At 44.7% G+C, this 27,471-nt stretch overlaps 1 protein-coding gene across 5 annotated transcripts in view; it reads left to right on the forward strand.

The window, feature by feature from the left end:
• The first annotated feature begins 6,216 nt into the window (after positions 1-6,216).
• Positions 6,217-27,471, forward strand: part of LOC116939667 (guanine nucleotide-binding protein G(I)/G(S)/G(O) subunit gamma-2) — a 38,781-nt gene continuing 17,526 nt past the window's right edge. For 2 of the 5 annotated variants that reach the window (XM_032948374.2, XM_076063865.1), the window contains exon 1: positions 6,217-6,660. Coding sequence is in view for 1 of the 5 variants with exons in the window: in XM_076063865.1 (XP_075919980.1) it covers positions 6,358-6,660 (303 nt within the window). In the remaining 4 variants the exon portion in view is untranslated. Of the gene's footprint in view, positions 7,404-27,471 lie in introns of all 5 variants that reach the window. The other 3 variants (XM_076063868.1, XM_032948373.2, XM_076063867.1) reach the window with 3 other exon arrangements.

Below are 27,471 nucleotides of genomic sequence, written 5' to 3' on the forward strand. Positions count from 1 at the left end.
CTCCGGACATGTATGATTTCTGTGCCACAATACACGTTGCTTTTGAACGTGTGATTAAGTGGGTCAGTGGACAGCGTTGACAGATTAAATAATTAATCACTCCACTATAAGTACCATTTGGACAGAAAATTTAATCCATCACCTCCTAAAAGTGTACCCATATTGATGTGAGTTTTTTAAAACTTTGTTTTGTTGTTGCTGTGGTGCTCAAGCGTAAAATTGACGGGAAACTGACCGCACCAGATCATCCGTGCAAATGTTTTTAAACATTGGCTTTGCTTGTTTAACTTTGCTTGGCTAAGAACTCACAGTGCGTGTCACAGGTGTTGGCCAAACATCCCAATGCAGGACCCTCGTGAGAAAATGAACAGTCTTTGGGCTCAGTATTACTTTCCTGGGTAAATAGGAAATTATTATTATAATTATTATTATGCACACAGCGTTGGTGTACGATGCTATTTCAGGAGTATTTTGCTGTTTTTTCCTGGATTTTCTGTTTGCACAGTCACATAATCACTATAAGATGTTTTTCTTGTTCATGTTTTTTCTTTTTGTTTGTTGCGGTTGCACCCGATTCAAGAGCCGAATGGCTCACAGGGCTATACCAAATAAATGGAAATGGAACTATATCGTTGACATCGCTTATTTATGATGGTCACCAAGTCCAAATTGACATGGTATCGGTGTAGTTGTGCATGCACTGACAATCCTGTGGGGACACCTAGCGGCCACGGCGGGGTATTGCGGCTTGGGGGCAAGCGAGAGCAACACGTTGGGAGGGGGCGGTTGGTCTGGCACAGCCCCTTTAGGGGCCGTCCATAAATGACGTCACGCACCTAGGAGGGGGGAGGGGGTCAAACATTTGTGACGAAGGGAGGGGGTTAAGAAATGTGACGTCACATAAAAAAGCGCAACTTTAAATAAATATAAACACGTTCCACTTAATTAAATAGACTTTTTAACAAATGTTTTCTCCTACAAGATCAGAGTGCAGCGGCACATTAGATACGCACTACAATGGCAATAGTTTAAAGCGATTTGAAGCATGTTTTATTGGGGGGGGGGCAGAGCTTTGTGACGTCATATTTGAGGGGGGTCTGACTTTTTGTGACGCCGTGTGACGAGGGGGGGGTCAAAAATCGTCCAAAATTGCGTGACGTCATTTATGGACGGCCCCTTATGTCAATCCACTGCTGGATGAGGGACTTTCCCACGCGGTGCGGATCGTGACGTCTGTTTGACCATACTTCACCAGGCTGGTCAGTGGGGGTTTGGTGATGGGCAAGGTGGGGGGGGGGGCTAAGCATTTTATTCGCCATTGATTTTAGCCGTGGATAGATATCAACCTAACACGTGACTGGGTATATTGAGCATTGAGCTCATCACCACTCTCACTTTATTGAGCCCATTGGCGGGATGAGGTCTTCCCCCACGCGGTGTAGGTAATGGTTGTTGTTGTTGTTGTTTGACCATACTTCACCACGATGGTCAGTGCTGGTTAAGTGACGCTGGGGGGTGGAGACCCCTCTGTAGGAAGCAGAAAATGAGAATGTGGATGAAAAAAATTTCAACTTTAAATTGAAACACGAATAAAAGTAATGATTTAAATTCAAGCGAAGGCCTGTTGAGACGTTTTTTTTCAAGAAATAATTGTGTTGAACAATTTACAACAATGATTAAAATCCCGGAATGCTACGTAAAACAAAACATTAAAGCGTATAAGATCAGAGCCAATAAAGATTCATTTGAGTTAAATTTAGAGTCAGGTTTTCAACAACAGACTAAAACCTACAGAATGTCGGTGATTGTGCGGGCAGTGTAATGGTTAGCGCGCTGTGCTACGAACCCGGCGACACCAGTGACGATTATCTGAACCGGTCTGGGGCCTCCCCTAGGTCGACTCAGCCTCAAATGTGTAAAAAAAACATTGCCACGAGGGACACAAAGGCGTCCGGGCGTCGTGCTGATCACCCAACCCCACGTGTGCCGTTTCGGCCTTCATTGGTGCTCGCTAACACCACTTGCCCCAATAGTCTGTTAAGACTTAACTGGGGGATGTTCGTCTTTGGAGCATAGACCTGGGGAACATAATACGGCACAGCAATGGATTGTTCTGCACTCGCATCTGCTGCCCACTGCGTAGCCCCTCAGCCTGACACAGCTGCTTAGCTTCTGAGATAAGGGATCGGGGGCGTCGCGGGTGATTTCGTCACTAAAAAAAAATATTTCAACTGCTGGATGAAGGCCTTACTCCGGCGGAATGCAACAATCCATCTCGCTCCTGCATTGCTCCATCTCTCCTCGGTGGTTATTCCGGTCGAGATAAGCGTTATTGCGCACGGAGATAATCATGCATATCTGCGAGCCACACATTTACAAATGTAATAAAACAGAAAACAGACCGCAATATTAACAGCCACATCAACGCACTTCGAAACTAAGCGGTCGGCGATTAGGACTCTCGGTGGTCATTTGCGCTTCTCTCGTGTCCGCATTCGATACAGCTACCATAAAAGCCGTATCATGCGCGCGTCTGGGCACTTTAGAACCAGCAGAAAGGCATTATAAGTGACCTTTTTAATGGCTAATTTTCAACGGCTACAATTGCATTTTTCACAAAAGCAACACTTAGACCGACCGCCGCGAGGATACCGAGTATCTCGTGTCCTGTAACGATGAGCCGCTGTGCGACTGGTAGTGGGAATGCAAGAGAGAGGTGAGTGTCACCGGCAGTGAGATTGGACGACCCTTGGTCTCTGTCTCCCGTCCCGATGGTTGATCAATCCGTCCTGACCGACACGACACGGGGAGGGCATTCACCCAAAAGCGTATTGACAAAGGCCTACAATGGTTGTATGTACTCATCATCATTGGCCATTCTCCATTTACTGCTGGATGAAGGCCTCCACAAAGCCCGTGTCATCTTTTTCGGTCTTGCGATGCAAGAATCAATTTTCGCACCTGTACATGGTTTCATCCAGAAGTTGCTTAACAAAGAGCTGCCAAGTAACGCATTATAACCTTGATTTGAAGTTTTCGTGATTGCAGAAATCCATAATCTTTTGTTATTTCGGTAAAGTTACGTGGGTATAAAATAAATCGCGTTTCGGGCGCAACACAAGCGTCCGTCATCAGGTGGGAAAGCATTAGAACTCATTATAATTAACACGACTGTCTTCACGATTTGGTATACACCCGGTTTAGTCGATCGTCGGGCGAGTCGCGTGTGGTGGGGTGAAGTGTGGGTACTCGCACCGAGGACACACCACCCTCTAGACTCGAGGGGGCCTTTAAAGAGTTACCTGTAACGTACGGCCTTTCTGCAAACAGTAGCGTGAGCAAGAAACTGCAAGGACGCACCTTCAGCTTTGTAACGTGATTCACTATGCGAAGTTATATCCGAGAGACCGACCTTGCTGAAAGAGAGAGAAAAACAAACGAAACCCTCTTTTGAAAGGGATAGTTGGGCAAATGACACCGTTACAAGTTCAGAGTGACACAGATTGGGTCGACCTGTGTCGTGGGGCAGGAGCTTGCAACCTCAAGCGCACAGTGAGTTTCTTGTGCCGAAGGGGTTACGTTAATGAGATGGCGATTGAGAAAATTACCTTGTGTGGAAATACAAACCGACTCCGGCGACGAGGGACCCACGTTACAATGCGGCAGGGATGCTGCTGCATTGTGTAATGGTAAGGCACAATGGCCTTGCAATCAAGAGGTCACCAGTTCGATTCGATCTCCAGGCGCGGCAGTTGAAACAATGGACACATTTCGTCAAATACTCCCGCCTATGTCCAGATGTCAGAATTAATGGGCACATCGCAGTTACGTTGAGCGGTTGGTCGAGTGCGGTGTGTGTGAAGTGTTGGCACTCCCACTTCTCCCAAGACATCTGATCAGCGTGGAAGAGTGGACCAGCAGTGGCGTGAGCAAGCATTTGCAGGGCTGCATCTTACATCCAATAACTATACTGCTGACTTACTCTGGTGGTTCTCCATGAGTATCAAACAAACATATCCAAACGCCTAGCGCCAGTAATTAAAAACGATCACTCAGTCCCATGGAGGGGAGGCTTGTAATGCCAACGCATTCATGCATGCGTAGTGGCACACGGAAAACAGTCCATTTAAGCGATCGTAGTACTCTTAAAACAGATTTCGCTAAAAAGTTTATTATTTATTATTATTAAAGCAACGCAAACACCTTTCAAACATTTATAACCGGTTGTCTTTAGAAGATAACCCCCCTTTTCCTGATGACGACCGCTTGTGTTGCGATCGAAACGTATTTTTTTGTTATTTTCTTTAAACCTATCTACGTGACTTTACCGAAAGACCCAAATAATATAAAAAGCAACGCAAGTTTGATTTATGTATTTTTCGACTCATAACTCAAGAGTCTGGAGCGGGTGGTGCACAGCGGATCGCGCACTGGGTTAAGAACCCGGCCACCTGAGTGTCAGCACAGCGAAGATGTTCTCGAATGGTGTCTACATCGTACTATATCGTTACTAGTTTAGAAAAAAAAGTGTTGCTTGCTGGCAAGGAGCGAGAGAGTGACGGACGGATGGACAGATGCTGCTATATTCGAAACAGATTTTGCTGGATGGAGGGATGAAGGGACGGAGGGAGGGGAAGGGAGGGAAGGGAGGGAAGGGACGATCAACTGTAAAGGACGTTCGGGCTGATAGTAAACACTGTAGTAACACTTATACAGTTTTACATTGCTGTGAATATTATGGCCATCAATTGGCGGCATTCGGCAGCAATGGGTAGAATTTGACCACAGAGGGCAGTACGGGAAAGACGGATCTCTGGCAATGTTTCATGAGGATTATTCATTCGTGCCTTGCTGTACGTATAATGTGCATCAGGGGGCAGCAGGGGAAAAAGCAATGGGCAGAAATGGGCAGCACACGTTCTGTCGACCTTTTTCATGAAACGGAGGTGATGTAAAACAAATTGTGCATAATTGTACAACAAATAATACATTGCGTTACATGGCTGTGTACATTATGTGGCCAAACTGGCTCTCGCTACACTATTATATGTATGGTACTACATGTGATCGATTTAAAGTATATTTTTACCTTCCTTAAAATGCAATGTAAAATAGACAGGAAGGCATCATACTCTACTTGTTGGGAAAGTTTCAGTGAGCGATATGGTGATTCAACAACACCAAACAACAAGATTTGGGTCAAGGTATGTGGATACAATTATACCCTGAATCGATTTGTATAACATTTAGTGGTTCGACTGACATGGTTGCTTTGAAGAGTTTACATTCTTATGTTTGTGTATTACAGTACATAAATTGCTCGATAAATGGCATTGGATTTAAATAACGAGTGGTCAGCGTGCCAGTGCATAATCAGTGAGAACCTGTAGCGTTCCCCATCGGGACATCTGTGAACAAAGAGCTTCATAGCTCATCGGATTCCTCCTGCAGTATAAATACAGATTCTGATTCGGATCTGAAGTGGGGCTGAAAATGAAGCCCTGCACAACGATGGTTCGAGTTGAAAGGCTTCTGACACCCGCTCTTGGAAGCTCATGTAAGTGTAACGGACGAGGAATGTGCTTCGTGAACGCGTGTATTATAATTAACACGCAACACAAAGTTGCCCGTAAAGTCCAACACACACACACACAGGCTCTGGGTACAAGGGAGTTGTCTGCGGTCACCTAATCATAGCCGGCACGACCCACTAAAGGGGTGGGGTGTAGCCAAAGCTTCGCCCGAGGCCACCTTTGTCTCCCGAGTGCCGTTAGATTACCGTGGTACACACCGCAGCAGGTACTGATTTTAAATCTGAGTCAAGGGACCGGTCCTGATATCAACCGTGACCTGGAATCGATCTCGTGTTGCCGGGTTCGCAGTGCAGTGCACTAATCACTCCACCACCGCTCCCCCACACACGTACACGTGGACAAAGTCTTGAGAAGCCCCATTACATGACGCCGTAGCTAAAACCCACCGGCGATTTATATTCAAACTCGAAATGAAAGTGCGTTTGGGGAGGACACATATCGAAGAAGGACGATAATAATAACGGAGTGGCAGCGAAGAACGGAACGTGTCCGCGAGGTCGTCTAGCGGGAGAGACGGAGCGATGAAATCAGTTCCGTGTGCTCATGCTATCGGTGGATTTGTTACATCGCAGGATCGTTGAGAGGCTAGGCGGCTTGCTCCAGGCGTTCATCCAGCAGTGGTACTTGCCAGGAGCGGTGATGATGAATGTGTACCGTGGTGGAGGGGGTGTGGCCGGTGTGAGATATAATTGGAGTAAAGGCGATACAAAAATGTGCGTTAAAAAAAAAAACAAAGAAAACGAGGACGTAACAATTTCGGGTGATGCCGAATTTTAAATTGCGCAGGAAGGCGGATCGTACCACCCAGCGGCTGTCAAGACCACTGCGAGGTGGCGGACGACACCGCTGGCTGCGCGCAGCTTCTCTTCAACGCGTTGGAGTCTCTCGCCTCGAGGATTCTCCTCGGTCGGCGCCCAGCCTCGCAATCGGCGGCGAAACGAAGACCTCTCCATTGCGCGCACATCCCTCCGCAACCACCCCCTCCCCCCCCCCACACACATCGCAGCGTCGTCTTAAGCCACTCCACGTCACAGCTGCTCCGGGGAGAGAAGCTCTGAGCGTGGCGGTGAGAGGGGCTGCCTTGCCTGCGCATGCTGTTGGAGGGAACCTTGTCTTTACACACACACACGCTACAACACGGTAGCGGCCACGGCAGTAACAGTCTCGTGTGTGTCTCTCTCTCTCTCTCTCGAGGCTTGTTTATTTATTACAGCGTTTGTGTTATTTTTTCTTACCTGTTATTTTGTTTGTTGCTGGTTTGGGCAGCGGTTGACCAACCCGCGCGTGAATTGTCATCGGACCAGCGACGGAAGGGATTTTGGGCTCGCGAAACGTTTTTTTATTTTCTGATTTGCTGGCTTGCCTAGTCGCTCGCACACACACAGAGCCCGCATCTTCTTCACCCCAGAGCGCGAAGCATCCAGGAGAACGAACGAACGAACGCACGCGCGAATCGACTCATCTTGTCCCGACTACATACGAGCCAAGGGTGGGGGGGGGGGGCAAGTGAAATTAATACTCTGCGCGCGGCTGACATAATAACCAGTTGTGCGTTCCTCGTTGCGTTACAAAAAAAAAACAACAACCTGGGCGTTCGCCGCGTCTCCTCGTTTTTGGGACTCGGGGAAGAGAAGCCGACGCTGCCTCCCCAGCTCGGCAGGGAAGAGCAGGAGGCATAAGAGTGAATTTCGAGAGAGACACTTCCAGGGGGTCGACTTCGGTGTCGTCTGCGAGGAAGCTGTCATCCGCCGGCACCACCCCTCCACCTACCCGCGCACAGCGTGGAGGCGGCTGTCACGTGCAGGGTAGGTTAAACCTTTATTGTCGATGGAATCCATGAATAGCTTTATCCAGGTGGGTCTCCCCAAACCCCACACCCCCTCTTCCCACGTCGACTCTCCGATGCGCCGCTGCAAGACGCGCGTGTCATTATAACCAGAGGCGAGGCGATGCGATTGTCCCCGGGTGCGTTGGAATGCATCTCTAAGAATGATTTACTGTTTCGCCCAATCAGCAGCCATTGGGCAACACACACCACTCACGGCACCGGTAAAAATAGAGCAACGTCAGTCCATTGTATTCCTGAAAACACGGCGTAACTCCCGCAGTTGCATTGGCAAATATAGTACTGTAGCGGATTTTTTTTTTAAATATAGTGAACTCACAGAAAGCTGCCCTGTGTCGGACATTGTAATGAATGCTGGTCCGTGTTCTCCGGCTCTCATTTGTCAACTCGTTGTGAGGAAATTACATTTCTGTCCAAGCAGCCGGTAGTGGTGACAGCTCGCTCCCTTGCAAATGATGTTTATTGTCTCGACATCACACCAGCAGCAGTTGTATACGTGATATGTATTTATAGACTGTATAAATGCCGTAGTGTACTGTATGTGTTTGGTATATTTTTTTGTGTGTGGCAGGGTTCAGACTTTGGTTGGCTACTCCACCCTTAAAGGCACTTTGCCTTGCTCAACAGTCTTTGTTGAAATAATGCCTCATTGATTTACAGTATTCATTTATATTTCACAGGCAGGGTGTGTGTGTATATATAGAGTATATGACCCTTGTCATGTTATTCTACATGACAAATGTGTCCTCAACAAAACAATATATCTCGGATCAGCTGGCTCCATCAATTACAGTGGAAGAATGAGTGGGTTTGTATACAGAGCCATAACATTCTGTATGCATTGGTCTTTATTGCTGCACTATATGAAAACATTAACATTGCCAACGAATCAATACACTTGACATTAATGTGCCCCAAATACTTTGAGCCATTTTCAGTTTTTTTTATATATATACAGTATATTGTTTTTTCTTCATGAAATACATCAGCTATGTCCCTGGGACATACAGAATGGATAAAACATGTGCTTAAGGATTATAATAATTGTGGATTTTTTTTATATATATAAAGTAATTATCACAGTTTTTGTAATGGGTACAAAGCTTTGCTTTGGAGCCAGGAGTGCAGAGGAAGAGGTACGCCACTTTCATGCTGGGTTTTGAGTGCCAATCTCCCCAAAGACCTCATTACCTCAGCAATCTCTCCTTCATCTCCCGAACCTTCATTTTCCATTTATTGTTCTTTAGGTTATTTTTTTCATTCTCCAGTTCTTTTTGTTGTGTGTTTAAAAAATATATATATTTTAAATCATACCAGATTTATAAAAATTGAATAATATTCTTCGTCATGTGTAACTGTGCAATGAAATCAAATCGTTTAAATTGATTACTGTTACCGGTAACATTTCTTTAGCGCACTCGATCCTGTTGACAGTCTGTTTTTTACAAAAGCTACTCGTATACCTAAGTGTAGAACGCCAATAAGCCGAAACAATGAAAATATTTTTTGGTGAGACACAAAGCAGAAGATAATATGTATATTATTTATATCATCGCATTAAATAAATAGTTTAAATTTGCATTTACTGGGGTCTCTGTTCTGGGGGATGCTTTATAACATGCACACGTTTTAAGAAATGTGTTGCAGATGTTTAAAATTGCAGAATTTTTATTTTTTACACTTAAAATCCTAATCCCCACAAAGTAGCTGCCACATCCACTAAGTTCATTGTTCCGATGCTTTTAATTCGTGTGAAATCAAGCAGATCAACGTTTTCATCCAAATATATTTTTTAAGCAATATAATATAATAGCATACCGGTATTGTACCTCACAAATCACCCTCGATTTGACCAAATGACCCCGATTGTGTCTGATCTTGTTAGATTTCAGAAGCCAAGCTGGGTTTACCCTGGTCAGCACTTGTATCGGAGTCTGGCGGCGACGTCAGATGTGGTGGGCGTGGGGGCTGCGAGACAGCTAGGGGAGGGCAGCAACAGCAATGGATTCTTAAGAGCTTCGGGCGTTTTACCCCCTTGTAAACATTACAGCTTATATCGTGGGCCTCCGATTTACTCCCATATGCCCAACGCCCATGAATGGAATTAGCGAAACATCCCGAGTGCAGGACCCTCCTTAAGAAGAGTCTTAAGACTCGGTGAGGCTTTCCTGGGTAAATGAAGAGGCATCTTTTTTTTTACGATGGGTGGCCGGAAAACGGATGGTTGCATGCTTTGCATGGCCATCTCTAGCACCTGCGGTGGAGGGCGTGGATTATTATTGTGTAATCTTGTGCAGGTAACGTTTCCGTACATCAGTTATATGCTTGCTGAAATGGATGCGATCGACCTGTCCAATGTTCCTTTCAGACGCAGCTTCATGCCTATCCAGGTGACGCTCGGTGTTCACGCCGATATCGTTCACTGCCGTGTGGTGGTTTTTTTTTAAATGAAAAATTTGTGTCCCTGCCCTCCCAAAATTTGGCCAAAGTGAAATCGAGTTCGTGCACGTTGTGACACGAGCGTCGGCGTGAGTGTGGCAGAGGAATGCAGCAGCTGCTGCGTTGACCCACATACAACTTGGGTAATGGTACGATTGCGTGAATATTTAAAAGCCGGGCTTGTCAACCATTACTAATGAGTCTGCTGTATTATTTGAGAGGCATAAACTACTTTCTCAAAAACTTAATTAGTGACTATTATTCTGGTAATTGAAATTTGATCTGTAATGAGTGCTTGCGATCTTGTCACATCATCTTGTTCAGGGATAAAATAAAATAAAAAAGCCATATTGTAATGCGTTCTTATTTTTTTTAGAAAATTGTATTCTAGAAAATTGTATGAAAGGCCTGGTCGGATTATTCGGGTATGAGCTAAACCTATGAAAAATGTCCACGTGATTTCCACATTCCACCTCCCATGTCCCAAAGCGGCTTTGCTCATGCTTTAATACAACTGCTCCTCCTCCATTCCTTAAACTATCATTCCTTGCTTAAATAACCCTCCACCCTCTAAGCCTGCCCTTGATCCACAGACATTGTAAAAAGAAGAGTGTTTTTCTCAGTGTAGTCTTTTTCCAGAGGCTCCTGCATTGGAATGTTTGGACAATTCCTTTCATGAGAACTTTATATTTGGGAGGAAATGGGAATACCAAAAATGATGAAATTCAAGAATCCATTTACTGCACTGTCATCTGGCTAACCCACAGCCCAACGGATTTAGGGGTTCCAAAGTGCTTGCATCACCAGCACGTGCGATATGGACAAGTTGAGATATATGACCTTAACTTCAGTAGACTATTGGTCACAGTTAAGTCCATCTCTCTATAATATGAAATGGAGTTGGGGAAGGCATTTGTTAGTTGCACGTGTAGTGATGTAAATTGAGTCACTATGGCGTCTAGCGCCATTTATTGTAAGTAGAGTGGTACTGTGCATATTCTTTGGGTCTTTCGGTAAGAGTCACGTAGATGGGTACAAATTAATAAAAACACATATAAAATAAGCCAAAAACTACGACGTTTCGATCACAACACAAAGCGATCGTCATCAGGAGGAAAGAGGGGGAAAGCTGCTAAATGCCGACTGTTTTGTAGGTTTCAAATGGGCGTAGTCCGAGGGTCATAAATGAAGTGGGCGGGGCTAGTGATGTTAATGTGAGAAATTAGCATAATGTTAATGTGAGAGATTAGCGTGTTAATGTGAGAGATTAGCGTGTTAATGTGAGAGATTAGCGTGTTAATGTGAGAGATTAGCGTGTTAATGTGAGATCGGAGAGCCACCAGAGGTGGCCACGTTGGCGCGATAAATTCAACCTGTTGATGTGAAATCAGAGAGCCGAAGCCACGGGGAAAAATAAACATTTTTAACATCGGAAGGTGGCAGGATGGGAACATCACAGCCAGTTATGACTTAAACTGGTTGATGACGTCTTTCCAATGATTGCTGAGTTTGTACCCATCCTCTCGGTTGAAATTGTCTGTGTCTATATATGGATGGCTTCATGAACTAATATTTGTTGATAGCCAATGGGCTTACAAAGTACCTTCGTCTTAGAGAAATCTATTTCGTGTGAGCCCACCGCATTAAAACAATGATCAGCCACGCCCGATATGTTGGTCCTACCGTGGCTGATCATTAAATCTGCCTCATGCTCACGAACATGGTCCGAGACATGTCGCTTAGTTTTCCCAATGTAACTACTGCCACAGACACAGCTTAGTTTGTAGACGCCAGGGTATTGCATATCAGTGATCCTATCCTTCACAGATGGGATCAGATCACTATTTTTATGTACTGTGTTAAATCGAGCCTGGATCATGTGTTTGCTCAAGATTTTTAAAATATTTTTGGTGACCCCTGCTTTGTATGGCAAGGTGATGGTTTTGATTGAGTCCTCAGATGGTTATTTCCCAACGGTTGTGGTGGTAGCTTTACGGATTGTGTGGTCCAAATGTCCATTATTCTTGAGAGCTTGGTGCACATGTTTCAATTCACTGGCTAGGTGATGATGGTCGGAGATGCATCGAGCTCTATGGTGTAGAGTTTTGATGAGGGAATTCTTCTGGAATGGATGGTGGTGGGAGTCAGGTTTTAGGTAAGCATCCGTATGAGTTGCTATCCTGTAGACAGAGTGTCCCATTGAGCCATGTGGTCTTTTTTTCGATTAGAACATGCAAAAATGGTAGCTTGCCATCCTTTTCCACCTCCATGGTGAATTTGATGGCTAGGTGTATGGAATTAATGTGGTTGAGGAATTGGTTCAGAGCAGAGCTGGTCGGCCATGTGGCCAGATGACGAACATGTCATCTACGTACCTCTTTCACAAGGATGGCGTCTGTCCCAAAAATTTCCATGAAAACATTGGGTACAACCGGAGATAAGGGAGAACCCATTGGGGTGCCTTCAACTTGTTTGTAAAATGTTCCATTCCAGGTGAAGTATGTATTGGTGAGGCAGTGTCTAACCAGGGCCAGTACATCAGCATTCAATCCTTGTTGGACTAAATCTTCAATGATTGCAAGGATGACGGGCACAGGAACTTTGGTGAACAAAGAAACTACATCGAAACTAACGAGCAAATCACCTGGAGATAGTGAGATGTCCTTAATTAAGGATCCCAAGTGAGCTGAGTTAAGTACAGATGAGGTGGTCTTACCAGTGAATGGTTGCAAGGTCTCAGACAGAAACTGGAGCAGTTTGTAGGTGGGTGGAGATGATGGGACGAAGGGGTGTACCTTTATGGATTTTTGGTAAGTCATACAATCTGGGAGGTCCAGCAACAGAGGGTTTTTAAGGAAAACCGTTTGGTTTGTTCAATTAATGAAGCCGAATCGGTGATGATGTTGGTTTTTGTGACGAGGTTGTTGGTGGGATCTCTTTTAAATGTTGTGTAGCTACCATCATTAAGTAGGTCCTGAATGTTGTTATTGTATATGGTTTTGTCCATGATGACTGTGGCATTGCCCTTGTCGGCTGAGAGGATGACAATGTCATCCCTCTTTCACTGTGCATGTTAGCGTCTCTCTCTCGCACCAGAGTGTGTATGGCATAGAAGCAGGCCCTATTGGGCATGCTTCTAGTGACGTCCAGAGAGAGGGCACTTCAGGACATGACAGTCTGGGTGAACCCGAGAGGGCACGTGACCAGGAGAGGGTAGCGAGTGGGGGCCAAGGGGTGGCGAGATGGACACGTGACAGAAGGCCCAGAACCCTCTAGTAGGATCTAGAAGGGGGCGTGGCCAGGGGGAAGCCAGGCCACGCTCAGGGGCATATAAGGGAAGTCCCGAGCGCCGATCCGGGCTGTCTTCTGGAATCAGCCCGCCGTGCTGCGTCTCCCCGATCTTTGGTCGTCACAATCGGCAATTCGGGTCAGGCAGTACGTTACTGACCTGACACGGTTATGTAGTTGCCCATCGTGGTTTAGTTGCTAGTGGAAGTTAGCTACCACCTATGTCGTTATCCCGTACGTTTATGTAGTTACCCTGTTGAGGTGTTGTAATAAGCGTGTTGCCTCCAAGTTCTAGTGTGTGCCTCCGTGTATGCCACAACACACGTTTTATAGTTCTTATATATTTAAAATATGAAAAAACATGTCACATACCCAGGATACCAGTTACTAGCCAGAAAGTCGGGCACATTGTGGGTGTGCCTTAATGCTCAGGCACACTACAACCTTACACTGTAATCACTTCTTCCATAATATAGCTATTGCTCATCTCATTTGATTGGTATAGTGGCTGTTTCTACTGCAGATAAAACAGGCTGCTCGAATGTGTAATGGCTAAGAAGCCTCAGTTGCTCTGTACAATCCCTTGTTACCATTAGATGATGTTCTCATGTCGATCCCGGAAGTGCTATCACACATTTTGTAAAATGTGTTATTAAAACCAAGGGTTGGCTATTTAAGATGGTGGCGAAAAGTGAAAATTGCTTGTCACGTTTTGGGGTAAGTAGTGTTTTATTTATTATGATGTTGTTACACATGCGTGAGTTGAAAGCAAACGAATAGGAGAAATGGGTTCATAAGCTACTGTGCGAACAGATCGGTGTCCCCAAATGGGGATGAATGCCACCACCACCACCGCATGTCTGATGGGCTATTGCAAATGTGTGCATACATTTGCGATGGAAAAAAACAAATCTAATTTTCCTGCTTTGGAAGGCTGCTGGGCGTTGGCTAGGGAAATGACATTTTATTGCTCAGATTGTTTCATTTAAAGCATCGATCTTAATTTTGCATTTTAAATGCTTTTCATTATGTAATTATAGTGTATGCATATAGCACGCCGCGGTTTTAATGTTGGGGAATTCACACTGGCTAAGTAATTTAAAAATTGTCAATTTTGGAAGTGCAGAGTGCACACAATATTAAACATTGTGTAATTAAGGATTTATCTCCAATGTCTTCTGCAGCACTTGCTTCGATGTGTGAATTGTCACTCAAATGTTCTTAACCTCTGCACTCTATGCTTTTTCGTCAACCTTCCTGGCAGCCTCTTCCGTTGCCAATTAATACATGGCTATGAATATTAATTGGTTAAAAAATGTTAGTGTGATATATTATTTCTTGGATACATTTATCAATCCACCGCTGCATGCAGGCTTCCCTTGCCCTGCGTCAATCGTGGGTGTTTTTTTGACTAGGTTGGTGAATTGCCAGTTCAGAAATCACTTGCCACTGATGCTATCCCTGGCCGGGCATAGATAATATAATCACCCCCACGATTAAATACCTACTGCAAATTATCCATCCCTGTTGAAGAAAAATACAAAATATTCATCAGGACATCTGCACGTAAACGATGATTTATGGGTTCTCCATTTTTTCTGGTACATAATTTATAAACACACACAGCATCAGTTGGGTTGTTCATGTGTTTCAGTAAATACATATCCCTCATTTAATGCTGAACTGTTTTATGGGACCATTCCATTTTTCGTAGAGGTTTTCATTATATGGTGCAGTAATTGTAAAAAGCGATCAATTCGTTTTTAGCTCAAAACCTTGAAGTCGTTTTGTTACGATTTGAAGGTAACCTGCATTTCAAGCCTGGTTTGTACTCGGATGGGTAACAGCCAGGGCACGCTATATGTTGTCGAGGTGGGCCTACAAGATGGCTGGGAGATGTCCGGAGCTTAATTCTGGTTTCTTCCCACAAATAGTGTATCCAAACACTCAGAATCAGAATATTTATCCTGGAAGAATCCGATGAGCTATAAAGCTCTTTTTCACAGATGTCCAGTCGGGGCGGGTAAGAACGTTACAACAACAAGAAATATAAAAACATGATAGCAGTGCAAAAGGACAAGGCAAACAAATCACCCAAACACATACAAATAAAACGCATAGTATTGGCCAAACATCCCAATGCAGTACATTCCTTGGGAAAACAATTAGACTGACGATTACGTTTTGAGTGTATGTTTTGGCAGCTTATCCGTTGAGCCATATTTTTTGTGTTGAAATATGTCCATAATACAGTGACGTTCTATAAAACGTATCTTTGAAAAGTGTCGACGCAGTTCCGGCTTGAGATACGGTCGCGTTTAGATCCAATGTGAGGCAGTAAACCCATATTGTATTCGTTTTGTAATACATGCATTGAATAAGCATAGCATTATCTTTGATATGCTGGATTTATCTATGTTCTGTTAAAAGAGTATCTGCAAATGTGTTACGTATGCAGCGTGAAACTCTAGCTGCTACATCTTACGTATTTCGCGTCGTGCGTATTTCTTCACTGGTCGTCTCCGGTGATGTATGCGTTGGCCTGAAATCACTCAAGTAATTAAACACAGCCAGTAACCGATAGTAGCGGCTCCGGCGTAATGGGCATTTTAAGGTGTGAGCTTTTCAGTGCTCTTGCAGATGAGTCAGTGCTCGAGGCCATTGCTTTTGCCGATGATGTCTTTGACGATCTGTAGTTTTGACTGTTTAAATGTGGGCTCCCCAGGGGGTGTTCTGGAGGAGTGCCCTTCACGCAAAGTGTCCAAAAGTCCCCCCCACCTTGGCTGGCAATCCACGTAATCATATAATTCATCACTTCAACTTGTAGCGCGCGCACATACACACGCGCACGCCAGGCGGTCAGCTGGAGACAACAATCTCTCAGGCTCTCTGGTCCTCTATATATATTAAGATGTTTTCAGCCAATTGAAGCAATTGGCGGGACCCCGGGGTCCCATCACTGCCCCGGGGTGGGAAAAACCGCGTAGCGACACGAGTCTTGCCTTACCGACAACAAAACTAGTGGTCAATCGATTGGCCTCGTCGAGAGCTACTCGGGGCACTAAGTTTCGTAAAAAGTTGAAAAATTACATAAACACATTAAATTCACTGTGGGGGCGGGCTCGCCTTGGCAAAGAAGCTGAGGATCGACTGCTGACCGGAGGGCGTTGTCGCCGCGCGCGACTGCGGCGGACGCCCCCCGGGCTTGCGTTTGGCCGGTGGGGCGGCGCCCATCGTGTTGATCGCCGCCTGCTGCTGGCGCTTGTTGGCGCGAGTCTGGGCGGGGGCGGCGCGTTGCTGTCCGGATCACGAGCGGGCGGACTGAAAAATAATAATTATTGACCTGATTTTTGCGGGACCCCGAGGTCCCGCCAAATGATTCAATTTGTGAGGGTTAGCACGTTGGAGGAAACTGGAGCACCCAGGGAAAATAAAACCCCCATGCACGTGGGGGGATTTACGTTCCTGGGAAAAAGGTGTGTTGGGCAAAACTGAGTGTTTGACAAATAATATACTTTATGTGAAATAATTATGGTTGCGTTCCTGGGTCCGAAATGATCACCCTATTTATTTAACTTAATTCTACATTATTCCCGCCCTTGCTATTGTACTAAAGGATGCCAAGTCACTCGATTTCTCTTGTGCGTACACTATACATTTTGACTTTCGTGACTGCAGGAATTCATATTCTTTGGTTCTTTTGGTAAAGTCACATAGATAGAAAAATAATAATAAAAAATAAAGTTATAAAAAGTAATAAAAAATCAAATAAACTTAATAACCAGGCTACAGTCTACATTAGTATTTTTTATTCACTTTAAAAAAAAAATTTTTTCTATCTACGTGAATTTACCGAAAGAACCAAAGAATATGCGTGCACTATTTTTAAACACCCCCCCGCCTCCCGTCTCCACTATTCTCACGCAGCAGCACTCACACCCCGACGCTCGCCCCGACTCCGTCATCGTGAACGTTAACGACTCGCCATCTTGACGACTTAGCGTCGACGACGGGACGGCGAGATGCACGTGGCAATATGCGCACTTGTGAACACTGTGCCACTGCGCGTGTTGAGTGCGCTGTTATCGCACGGCGACAACAGCGCACTTAAAACACACACACACAAACATTTAAAACATACGTGGTATATAATTCGCTCTCACAGTCGATTCACTCACACCTTCCGACGGATGAGAGCCCTCTCGCGGCACTACTTCCAAGTGGAGATGAGAATATTAGCAGCGTCAAAGCACGCAGAGCACATGAACATCACCCCCCCCCCCACGTTCCGGAAAACTTGGCTCCTTCGGTAAACCGTGTGCGACAACTCTGACGGCGAAGTAGTATGAGCCACTTTTATTTGGACACAGCCACAATAAGGGACCCTTAGGCCTCGTGCTTGTCTTCCAGCTTGTAACTTCCTCCAAACGTCCCCACTCCTCGTATTCCACCTCTTTTATATTTCTCAGCCCCCCTTCTCGAACCTTCTTGTCCTCGTTTTTCCCTTAGCCAATCCCTGTCCTTCCCCTCTAACGGATACTCTCTCTGTTTTCCGATCGATCTCGTTCAAACCTCATTCCTCCAAACCCTTTAAAAGTCTACCTCCAGACCAATCACCGTGGAGGCCTCTTTCCACCGATCGGAAACCTTTGCTTACTTTCAAATAGTCGTTAGGCTGCGTATTGGCTTGGGGTACATTTTCGGTCATGACACGTGCCCAAGTCGAAACGGGCGTTTCAATAAAGCCGAGTTGGCTGAGGTTATGTTCTGAACTCTCTTTCTCCTCGTATGCAGCTCAACATCGAAGTGGAAGGAATGTGTAACAATGTTTAATCCCCGTTTCCTGATAAAACCTCGTCTTACTCTTTTGAACCTCTTGCAGAATTCCCATCAATCAACTGCTATGATGATAGGCCTCCCCATACCGTGCCAGACGTGGGCGTTCGACTTTACTTCGCCATCGTCGTAGATTGGGGAAATAGGGATAAACGACTGGTTTAAAATATTACTTTAGCTGTGGTTGGGAATTGAACTTTGGTCGTTGGGTTCATAGTGCAATATACTCTTTGGTTCTATTCGGTAAAGTCACGTACGTGACTTTTCGGTAAAGTCGTATGTGACTTTAAAGTCGTACGTGACTTTACCGAATAGAACGTACGTGACTTTACCGAATAGAACCAAAGAGTATGGATCCTTGCAGTCACGAAAGCTTCAAATCTAGAATTCATAGTGCATTGCCTGAACCGCTTTGTATCACAGCTCCCTTCACTCATTACATGCGAGATTGCAGCGGACAGGATCTGTTCACATCCAGATATCCCACTTAAACGCCACTCAATCCAGATCTAACAAAGAATAATCCGGTTGTATTATTGCCCTAATTTGCTTGGTGAAATGGGCCCAACGTAGCAAGTACCTACACCGCCAGAAATCTCCGTGGTAAGCCTATTTCACCGTGCGTCATATTACTACCAAGGTGTGGGAAGATAAACTAAAAAGAGAGGTCTGTTTCTGGCACTAATTGACAATTACATTTAATCATATTTTCCACATTATATCAACCTGCAAATGGAAATGTTAATGCACTACCTAATGGGCATGAGTTGGGGTGGCGAGGGAGCGGAGGGTTTGCTGATTTGGAGCGAAGGATTTGGATTGCCAACGATGAGTGATTGGCTCACAGCTGGGCCGTTTAGGTGATATCCCGCAGGGGCTTTTGTTTCCGGAATGGTTCACCCGGTATTGACGATCAGAATTGTATGAGCAATGGCTCGCCGGGCAGCAACGTGAGCTATTTGTCCTTGCTGTTCTGTCTAATAGGCCTTGCCAGTCACACGAAGAGTCAGGCATGGCCACGTATAACTGCGACGCCCATTCTATCCTCGCCCTCTGAATCCTTGCCTCTCTGACGATGGCTCTCTTTGCTGTGGGTCAGTCATAAAGTGCCGACAGCTGGACTTTAATACACTTTGCCCTCCGCGCCACTCCTTTATGACGTTTTTTTCTCAGTTGTGTTTCTTTGTACGGTTTTATTTGGTTGAATTCCTGGATATTATTAGCGGAGACAATCCATTCCTGAAAAAAAAAACTGAATGACGACAAAAAAGATAAGCAGGCAATAATTATCCTTCATTTATCTGTCGTTCAACAGAAATGTTGTACACAACCCCAACGGCCCGACAACATCATTTCAGCAGCATTGATTCAGTGTAAGCAAACTGAAATGTTTTGACGCCCAGTGTGTTATCAGACCTACATGCTGGGGAAAGAGTTTTTTTTTTTAATTCACCAACAAATAATTTTCAAGGCTGTATTGCATTGCGGTGATGGTACCCACTCATTTGTTATAATTATTTCCACCACGTCAATTTAATGTATTCTCATTTGCATGTAAGAACACGTGGGGTTGTATGGTACTGTACATCTTTACACTGTCACGTCTGTGTGACCCATAACCAGATGTATTGTTGCAAATGAAAGGCGTCAATGTATAAATTTGACATTCACATGAATGTGTTTAAAAATGACATTCAAATTAATGTCCAATTGAACAGAAAACCAGCCGTAAAAAAACGTGTCTGTGAAATGTGATTTGTAACATTGCTAACATGTGCAGATAATTAAATGTAATTTTATTCAGTGTAGTGCATGAGCATATTGCAGGAAGGGAGCATTGTTTTTGCTGTTTAGCCATGACCTTTATTTTTGTTTTTTTTTCTACTAGATAGCCAACATTTCTTTCCCCGTTATCAAAAGATAACGACGCGCCCACAAACCTCCCTTGTCCTGAACGGTCTGTGATATTTTTTTTTATAGCGTCAGCGCACTGAGCTGATGCAGTGTTACACGTTCAACCATGAGTCAAGCTGGAGATAATACCACCTATCAGTTTAAAAGTGGCACTTCCTTTGCAGACCTCATACATTAAAAAATGTATCTATATGGTGATACGTGTCCGGGGCATCCCATGCAATGTGTCCTGTCACTCGGAGGTCTGGGGCGAGGACCGGTGGTGTGACCTTGTTTATAGGGAGGCATACACACACTCGGCAAATGTTAAACAAACTTCAACCAAATAGAGTATTGATGCTTAACAATTTAGAAGGGGATGGAGCCTTCAGCAGTTTGGTAGTCATCCCCCTCAGTGCTCCCCCTGTCCGCCCCATGCTGTTCAAATACATTATTTGTACATGCCTATGTAGAGGGTTGCTAGGCGACAAAGCTAAAAGAAACATATTTAACTCAATTTATGTCCGTGATTAAAATGGATGCTCGAGAGGTGCCTCTGAAATTGCAAATATTTGATAAATGGCCACGTGATTCATATGTCGAGGCGGGGAACATTTTACAGCCTCAACGGTCTGAGAGGCAGCCGGTTGGGATGCAATGAGAGAGCAGGTCAGGTAACTGCTTTCAGAATCCAGCCAATATAACTTCAGCACATCAAAGACGCCTTGTTGGAGTTTTATAGTTAAATGACAGACTGTTCAATCCCATTCCCTGACACCAGTACAGGGCATTTCATCATGACCTATGCTTTGCATAACATTTTTAAAAAAAAAACATTAAGGTCCTTTTCATAGCAACACAGTTGGTCAATATTAACATCATCCGCACGCCCCTTCTTAGATTTGACCTGCCGTTCTATTTTAAACAAATACGCGCGCCGTAAATTATTTTCCATTGATATAATTGTGTCGCTGCGTAGTGAATTTATCGTGCGTCCCAGCGCTTCAAATAACGTGAGATTTCTCTCACGGGAGCGGAAATAACGTTTTCATTTAATGTCCACCCAACACAAGACACGCCGAAGGAGAATTCTACCACCGGTGCACAGTAAAATTTCGTCAGTTTACCACCTTTCGCGACCAATATTATCCATAATACAGTGTTTTTTTTGGGGTTAGATCACGTAAATATAAATGTGTCGTTAAACCCGCCACCACCCGACAGCCAATTTAGTAAGGGTTGTCATCTCCAACACACCGGTGTGCTGTACTGGTGACGAATTCGCACGTTCTGTTTACATGACACAACCCTTACTAGTTGGCTGTCGGGTGGTGGCGGGTTTAACGACACATTTATATATTTACGCGCTCTCACCACCCAAAAAAAACCTCTCATTTACGTTTCGTCAGTGGGGGGATTGGGCCTCTCGGTAAAAAACAAAAACAAATGTAGGTTATGGCTGCATCGTCGTTCCTGCGTTGCGGGGCAGCAGCAGCACATTGCTGGGGACACCCAGTGAGCAACCAAATCGGTTTCACTGAGAGTTCACCTTCCCTCCTCACCCCTGGGATTTGTATGAATTGTTTATTAGATGCATCTTAGCCCGGTTCGCAATTAACCCGAGGAAATGCCGTACCGCGTGGCGTGCAACAAATTCGCCGTTGGAATTTAAGAGAAAATGCTTCCGCGGTCTGAGCCCGCGGTTAATTTGACAGGCCACGCACCTTGTTCTGAGGTGTCGCGTATCATGAAGAGAACAAAGTGCCTAAAAGCCGACGACGAAATGGGTGACCCGGTTTGGTAATATATTCATTTGTTTTTTTCACACACATATATGAAAAAAAACTTTGAAAATACAAAGCGCAAGTGCACACTCGGCTGCGCAGAGTAACCCCGAAGCAAAAAAAAAACAATAATGAAAGAGCAGCACGACTGATGCATACCAATTGGGACACGTCCACGGTGGACTCTGACGACGTCACCAATGAACCATTTGGGGAATTCCGCAGGATACAATGGGGCACCCCCCCCACTCCCGCCTCCACCACTCCGCCAGCCCGCCACAAAGCACCGAACGACTTCATTAAACATTTACAGCACTCCCACACACTTTAGCAGTGGCTTGGGACAAATGGAACGCCTCGGGGGGGGGGGGGGGAATTAGCAACGAAACGATGGCAGCGCCCCACTTTAATTTATTCAGCTCGTTCTCTTCCGTGCAGATTTTAGTAAAGGCTTTTTTTTTAATCGGGAGCGCGACGTTACACATTGTGTGTATGTGTGTGTGCTTCAGCTTGCTCGCTCAAGACGGACGCCAGCGAGCGCGCAGTGCGTTGTCAGAAGCAGAATATTTAGACAGCAGGAGGAATCCGATGGGCAGTAAAGCTCTTTTTCACAGATGTCCAGTAGGGACACGGGGTAAGAACGTGACAATAACAAAACAGTACACACAAACACTATAGGAGTGCAAAGTACAAGCAATATAAGCAAATCACCCACACGCACACAGAAATACAACACGAAACCATCCCCATCCTACCAGGCAAAGCCCACTGAGGTATGAACTTATTTTTCAGAACCACAAATGATAGCTCAACAAAGTGGCCTATCATTTGGACATTTATAGCACCATACGCTTTGGTTCTTTCGGTAAAGTCACGTAGGTGAAAAGATAAATAAAATAAAAAAATAAAATAAATGGTTTTTTTCACCTACGTGACTTTACCGAAATAACCAAAGCGTATGGATCCTTGCAGTCACGAAAACTTCAAATCTAGAATTTATAGCACCAGAATAATCTAAATAATCTCAGTGCAGGCGCGTTCGTGGTACCGTCTGGACAGTGCCCCCCCCCCCAACCACCCGATTCGATCAGCTGCTGCAATTCGATTCAAGAATTGATTCATTGTGGTTTCATTTGTACCATATTTGTACATTTAAAAACAATTGTATATTCTCTCGTGTCTTGTAAAAAAAACACACACATTCAATGTAATGGGATGCGGTATAATTCGCGGATGATAATTTGAATGCATCTCACAGACTGCTCCTGGCGAAGGTGGTTGTTACGTGCGCCACGAAAACGACTCGATGCGTCGTTCCACGTTTGTTGACGTTTTGGGGGAGGTCACTCGAGTAATTGGGGAAAAGCGCACCCAGGCAGCGAACCGGTTTCCCGCGGCTCGTGCCTTGTGCACACACGCGCGATGTTTGACTGTCACCGATTCAGAGTTTACAGATATCCGGTGTCACGGGGTTTGCGATGATGCATTTTGAGACGGGCAGACTGGGCGTAGCGGGTTTTCAGCCATGAGACACTGTGCTGGGATTGGAGTGCATTCATAAGCATGTTCAATGTTTGCTTTTTCTATGCAATATATGCTATATAAGGCAGGGGGTATATCCTGTTTGTGACAATCTGTGAGCATTATCGTTGCCATTTTACTTTTCATATTTTATGCATGGGCTGTCAAAATGTACACAGGCTGTGCACTAATAACTCTATGGCAAAATAGCGTTATATTTTTTAATTATCCATTTTTCCTGGATGAGTTACGTAATAGGAAAAGTTAATCGATGTCAACATTTTTTCCGATGTACATCCGCTCCCGTTATCCCGTAGCGAAAGGGTCATTTAGTCATGGTCATGATTATCAATTTATATTTTTTTGGGTTAGATCGCGTTATTTATACATGTGTCGCAACCCTCCACCACCTGACCCGTCACTTGTCAATCCACCTGCTGGATGTCTCTGCTCATGGCAATGTCGGTCATGGGGATTGGTTTGACCATACTTCACCACGCTGGTCAGTGTTGGTTGGTGTAACGGGTCAAGGATAGGGAAGGCGAGGTTGGTTCAGATATCACTCACCACTGGTCGGGAATCAAACTCAGTCCGCCGTCAAGTTTATGGTGGAGTGCACTATCCACTGCACCACCACTAACCCTTACAGTGAGGGAAAAAAGTATTTGATCCCCTGCTGATTTTGTACGTTTGCCCAGTGACAAAAACATTTATCAGTCTATAATTTTAATGGTAGGTGTATTTGAACAGTGAGAAACAGAATAACAATAAAAAAATCCAGAAAAATGCATGTCAAAAATGTTATAAATTGATTTGCATTTAAATGAGGGAAATAACTATTTGACCCCCTCTCAATAAGAAAGATTTCTGGCTCCCAGGTGTCTTTTATACAGGTAACGAGCTGAGATTAGGAGCACACTCTTAAAGGGAGTGCTCCTAATCTCAGCTTGTTACCTGTATAAAAGACACCTGTCCACAGAAGCAATCAATCAGATTCCAAACTCTCCACCATGGCCAAGACCAAAGAGCTCTCCAAGGATGTCAGGGACAAAATTGTAGACCTACACAAGGCTGGAATGGGCTACAAGACCATTGCCAAGCAGCTTGGTGAGAAGGTGACAACAGTTGGTGCGATTATTCGCAAATGGAAGAAACACAAAAGAACTGTCAATCTCCCTCGGCCTGGGGCTCCATGCAAGATCCCACCTCGTGGAGTTGCAATGATCATGAGAACGGTGAGAAATCAGCCCAGAACTACACGGGAGGATCTTGTCAATGATCTTAAGGTACCTGGGACCATATTCACCAAGAAAACAATTGGTAACACACTACGCTGTGAAAGACTGAAATCCTGCAACGCCCGCAAGGTCCCCTTGCTCAAGAAAGCACATATACATGCCCGTGTGAAGTTTGCCAATGAACATCTGAATGATTCAGAGGACAAGTGAGTGAAAGTGTTGTGGTCAGATGAGACCAAAATGGAGCTCTTTGGCATCAACTCAACTCGCCGTGTTTGGAGGAGGAGGAATGCTGCCTATGACCCCAAGAACACCACCCCCACCGTCAAACATGGAGGTGGAAACATTATGCTTTGGAGGTGTTTTTCTGCTAAGGGGACAGGACAACTTTACCGCATAAAAGGGACGATGGACGGGGCCATGTACCGTCAAATCTTGGGTGAGAACCTCCTTCCCTCAGCCAGGGCATTGAAAATGGGTTGTGGATGGGTATTCCAGCATGACAATGACCCAAAACACACGGCCAAGGCAACAAAGGAGTGGCTCAAGAAGAAGCACATTAAGGTCCCTGAGTGGCCTAGCCAGTCTCCAGACCTTAATCCCATAGAAAATCTGTGGAGGGAGCTGAATGTTCGAGTTGCCAAACGTCAGCCTCGAAACCTTAATGACTTAGAGAAGATCTGCAAAGAGGAGTGGGACAAAATCCCTCCTGAGATGTGTGCAAACCTGGTGGCCAACTACAAGAAACGTCTGACCTCTGTGATTGCCAACAAGGGTGTTGGCACCAAGTACTAAGTCATGTTTTGCAGAGGGGTCAAAAACTTATTTCCCTCATTGAAATGCAAATCAATTTATAACATTTTTGACATGCGTATTTCTGGATTTTTTGTTGTTATTCTGTCTCTCACTGTTCAAATAAACCTACCATTAAAATTTTAGACTGATCATTTCTTTGTCAGTGGGCAAACGTACAAAATCAGTAGGGGATCAAATACTTTTATCCCTCACTGTACATCACCACTCACATGAGAATTAATATTTTACAGAGCGAATCGTTACCACGGGGTCACGCGACTCAGGTAACAGTTAAAACGTGCTTGACGTCACGTCAGCATGCTCGCCTGGAAACCGTCACTATCCCTGAGTAATGCGATCACCTTGTCTGCTCGATGTATACGCCATCACAAGCACAACGGCCTCCCGCGACGACAGCTTATAATTATCAGCGTATACACACGCACGGGAGGTGCGTTCAGTTACACGCGAGAAGTATATTTAAAATGATCAACCATGGCACTGTCATCATCAGCGTTGATCAATCAAGGCTGCACAAAGGCCTTCCCAAGTCATCTCTCACGATCCTGTCAGCTAATAATCCACCTAGTTTGTACCTGCATGCGACCCGATATCGTCGCTCTGTTCCACCGATAAGCGTGCTGTCGGGCTCGTTTTCTTTCCTGTGAAAAAAGAGCTTTATAGCTCATCAGATTCCTCTTCCGTGGCTGCTACTCCGTTATTATTCTTGGCCATCGGCCATTATCCCTTGCCGTGACGGTGTTCTGCACAAGCCCACTTACTTTTTCTGACGTGTTGTTTTTAAAACTTGCCACTATCATTTCATCCACATGGTTCCTCTTGTCTCTCAAGGCAATCCCAAGCATACAAATCTCCACTTTTTGTTTCGATTCACATATTCTGTTTCCGATACACATATATCATAGAAGGCAGTACTGACTAAACACTTTCTTCTTCTGGCACGCGGGCATGTTTTTCCATTTCTCTGCTTCATTATTTTTTTGTTATATTTTGGTTAACTTTTGATAGGAGTCTTAAGGAACCTTGGCCACTTTTGCGGTGTTTTCCAGTGTCAATGTCTCCAACAGATATGTTCATTTGTCGAGTAAACTCGTCCTACTTGCCATTGCTTTTTCTGACATTCATGCAGTCCAAAGTTGGAGCAGCCGAACCCTTTCTAACATTTGAACCTCATGGCGTTACCCGGGGTACCATAGTATCCCGGCTCTCGCATAATGTCCATGATGCAGTAATTTTTAGTCAGTTGATGGTCGGCGATGCGGCAATCTACTCATCTCGACGAGCTGTCCACGATGCACCGCTACGGTGCGTACGAGCGTTCAGGGTTCCAGGGCAATCGTCCTCGCTGCGTTTCGACATCGCGGAGTGTGGCACCGATGTCGGATTGATTGGTTACCCCAGTCGCCCAGCTAAGCACACCCCTGGAAAAAATAGTGTCCCAGAAATAAAATATTTTATTGCCTCGGCCATTTTTTATTATTTGGTACCCCGGGGTACCGCCGTGAGGATCATTTCCCACAGTTAATTCTCATTGGACGCTTTGCCAACTATGTAGCCAGAAAAAATATGATAGGGTTAATATTTGCGCCATTAATATTTATGCAACTGTGTCTCCGATCCAATTTTATGAAACTATTTTCGACTCTTGGTGTGAATGTTTCGAAATCTTGTCAACTTGTCTCTTTCTCATTTTAGTATGTACTGTATATTGTTACTTTCTTCATATATATGTTTTCTGTGGCAATTACATTTTTTATTTAAAAATATATATTTAATGGTAGGCCTTATTTGGTGAGAGATTAGATCACTAAATAAATTTCTACTAAGTTGCTATTTAAAATAAATATCTGAAACATATTTCTTATTTGAATTAATCCCGGTTTGCCCTTCAATAACCAGCACTGACTTGCGTGGTGAAGTATGGTCAAACACCAACCTACTACAAACTTGACGTGAAGAGGCTTTCACCTATTTCGTGGATTGGAAATTTCCAGTCTTTGGAAATTATTCTTGCAGTAAATGCAGCACAGGTCACATGAAGTTGAAAAATGCACCCCCTGCTTATGTTCTGTCTTGGAATATATTTCAAAACATATTCTCAATTATTTGTAGGATATATCACCATTGTTAAGTTGTCTGTGACAGTTCAATTGCAGCTTAACAATGTGCATTGCGCTTGAAAGCATCAAACATGCCAGGCCAAATTTAGGTCACGC

The sequence above is a fragment of the Petromyzon marinus genome, chromosome 6 (genome assembly GCF_048934315.1).
Source record: "Petromyzon marinus isolate PM22_M1 ecotype Great Lakes invasive population chromosome 6, UKy_Petmar_22M1.pri1.0, whole genome shotgun sequence".
NCBI lineage: Eukaryota > Metazoa > Chordata > Hyperoartia > Petromyzontiformes > Petromyzontidae > Petromyzon > Petromyzon marinus.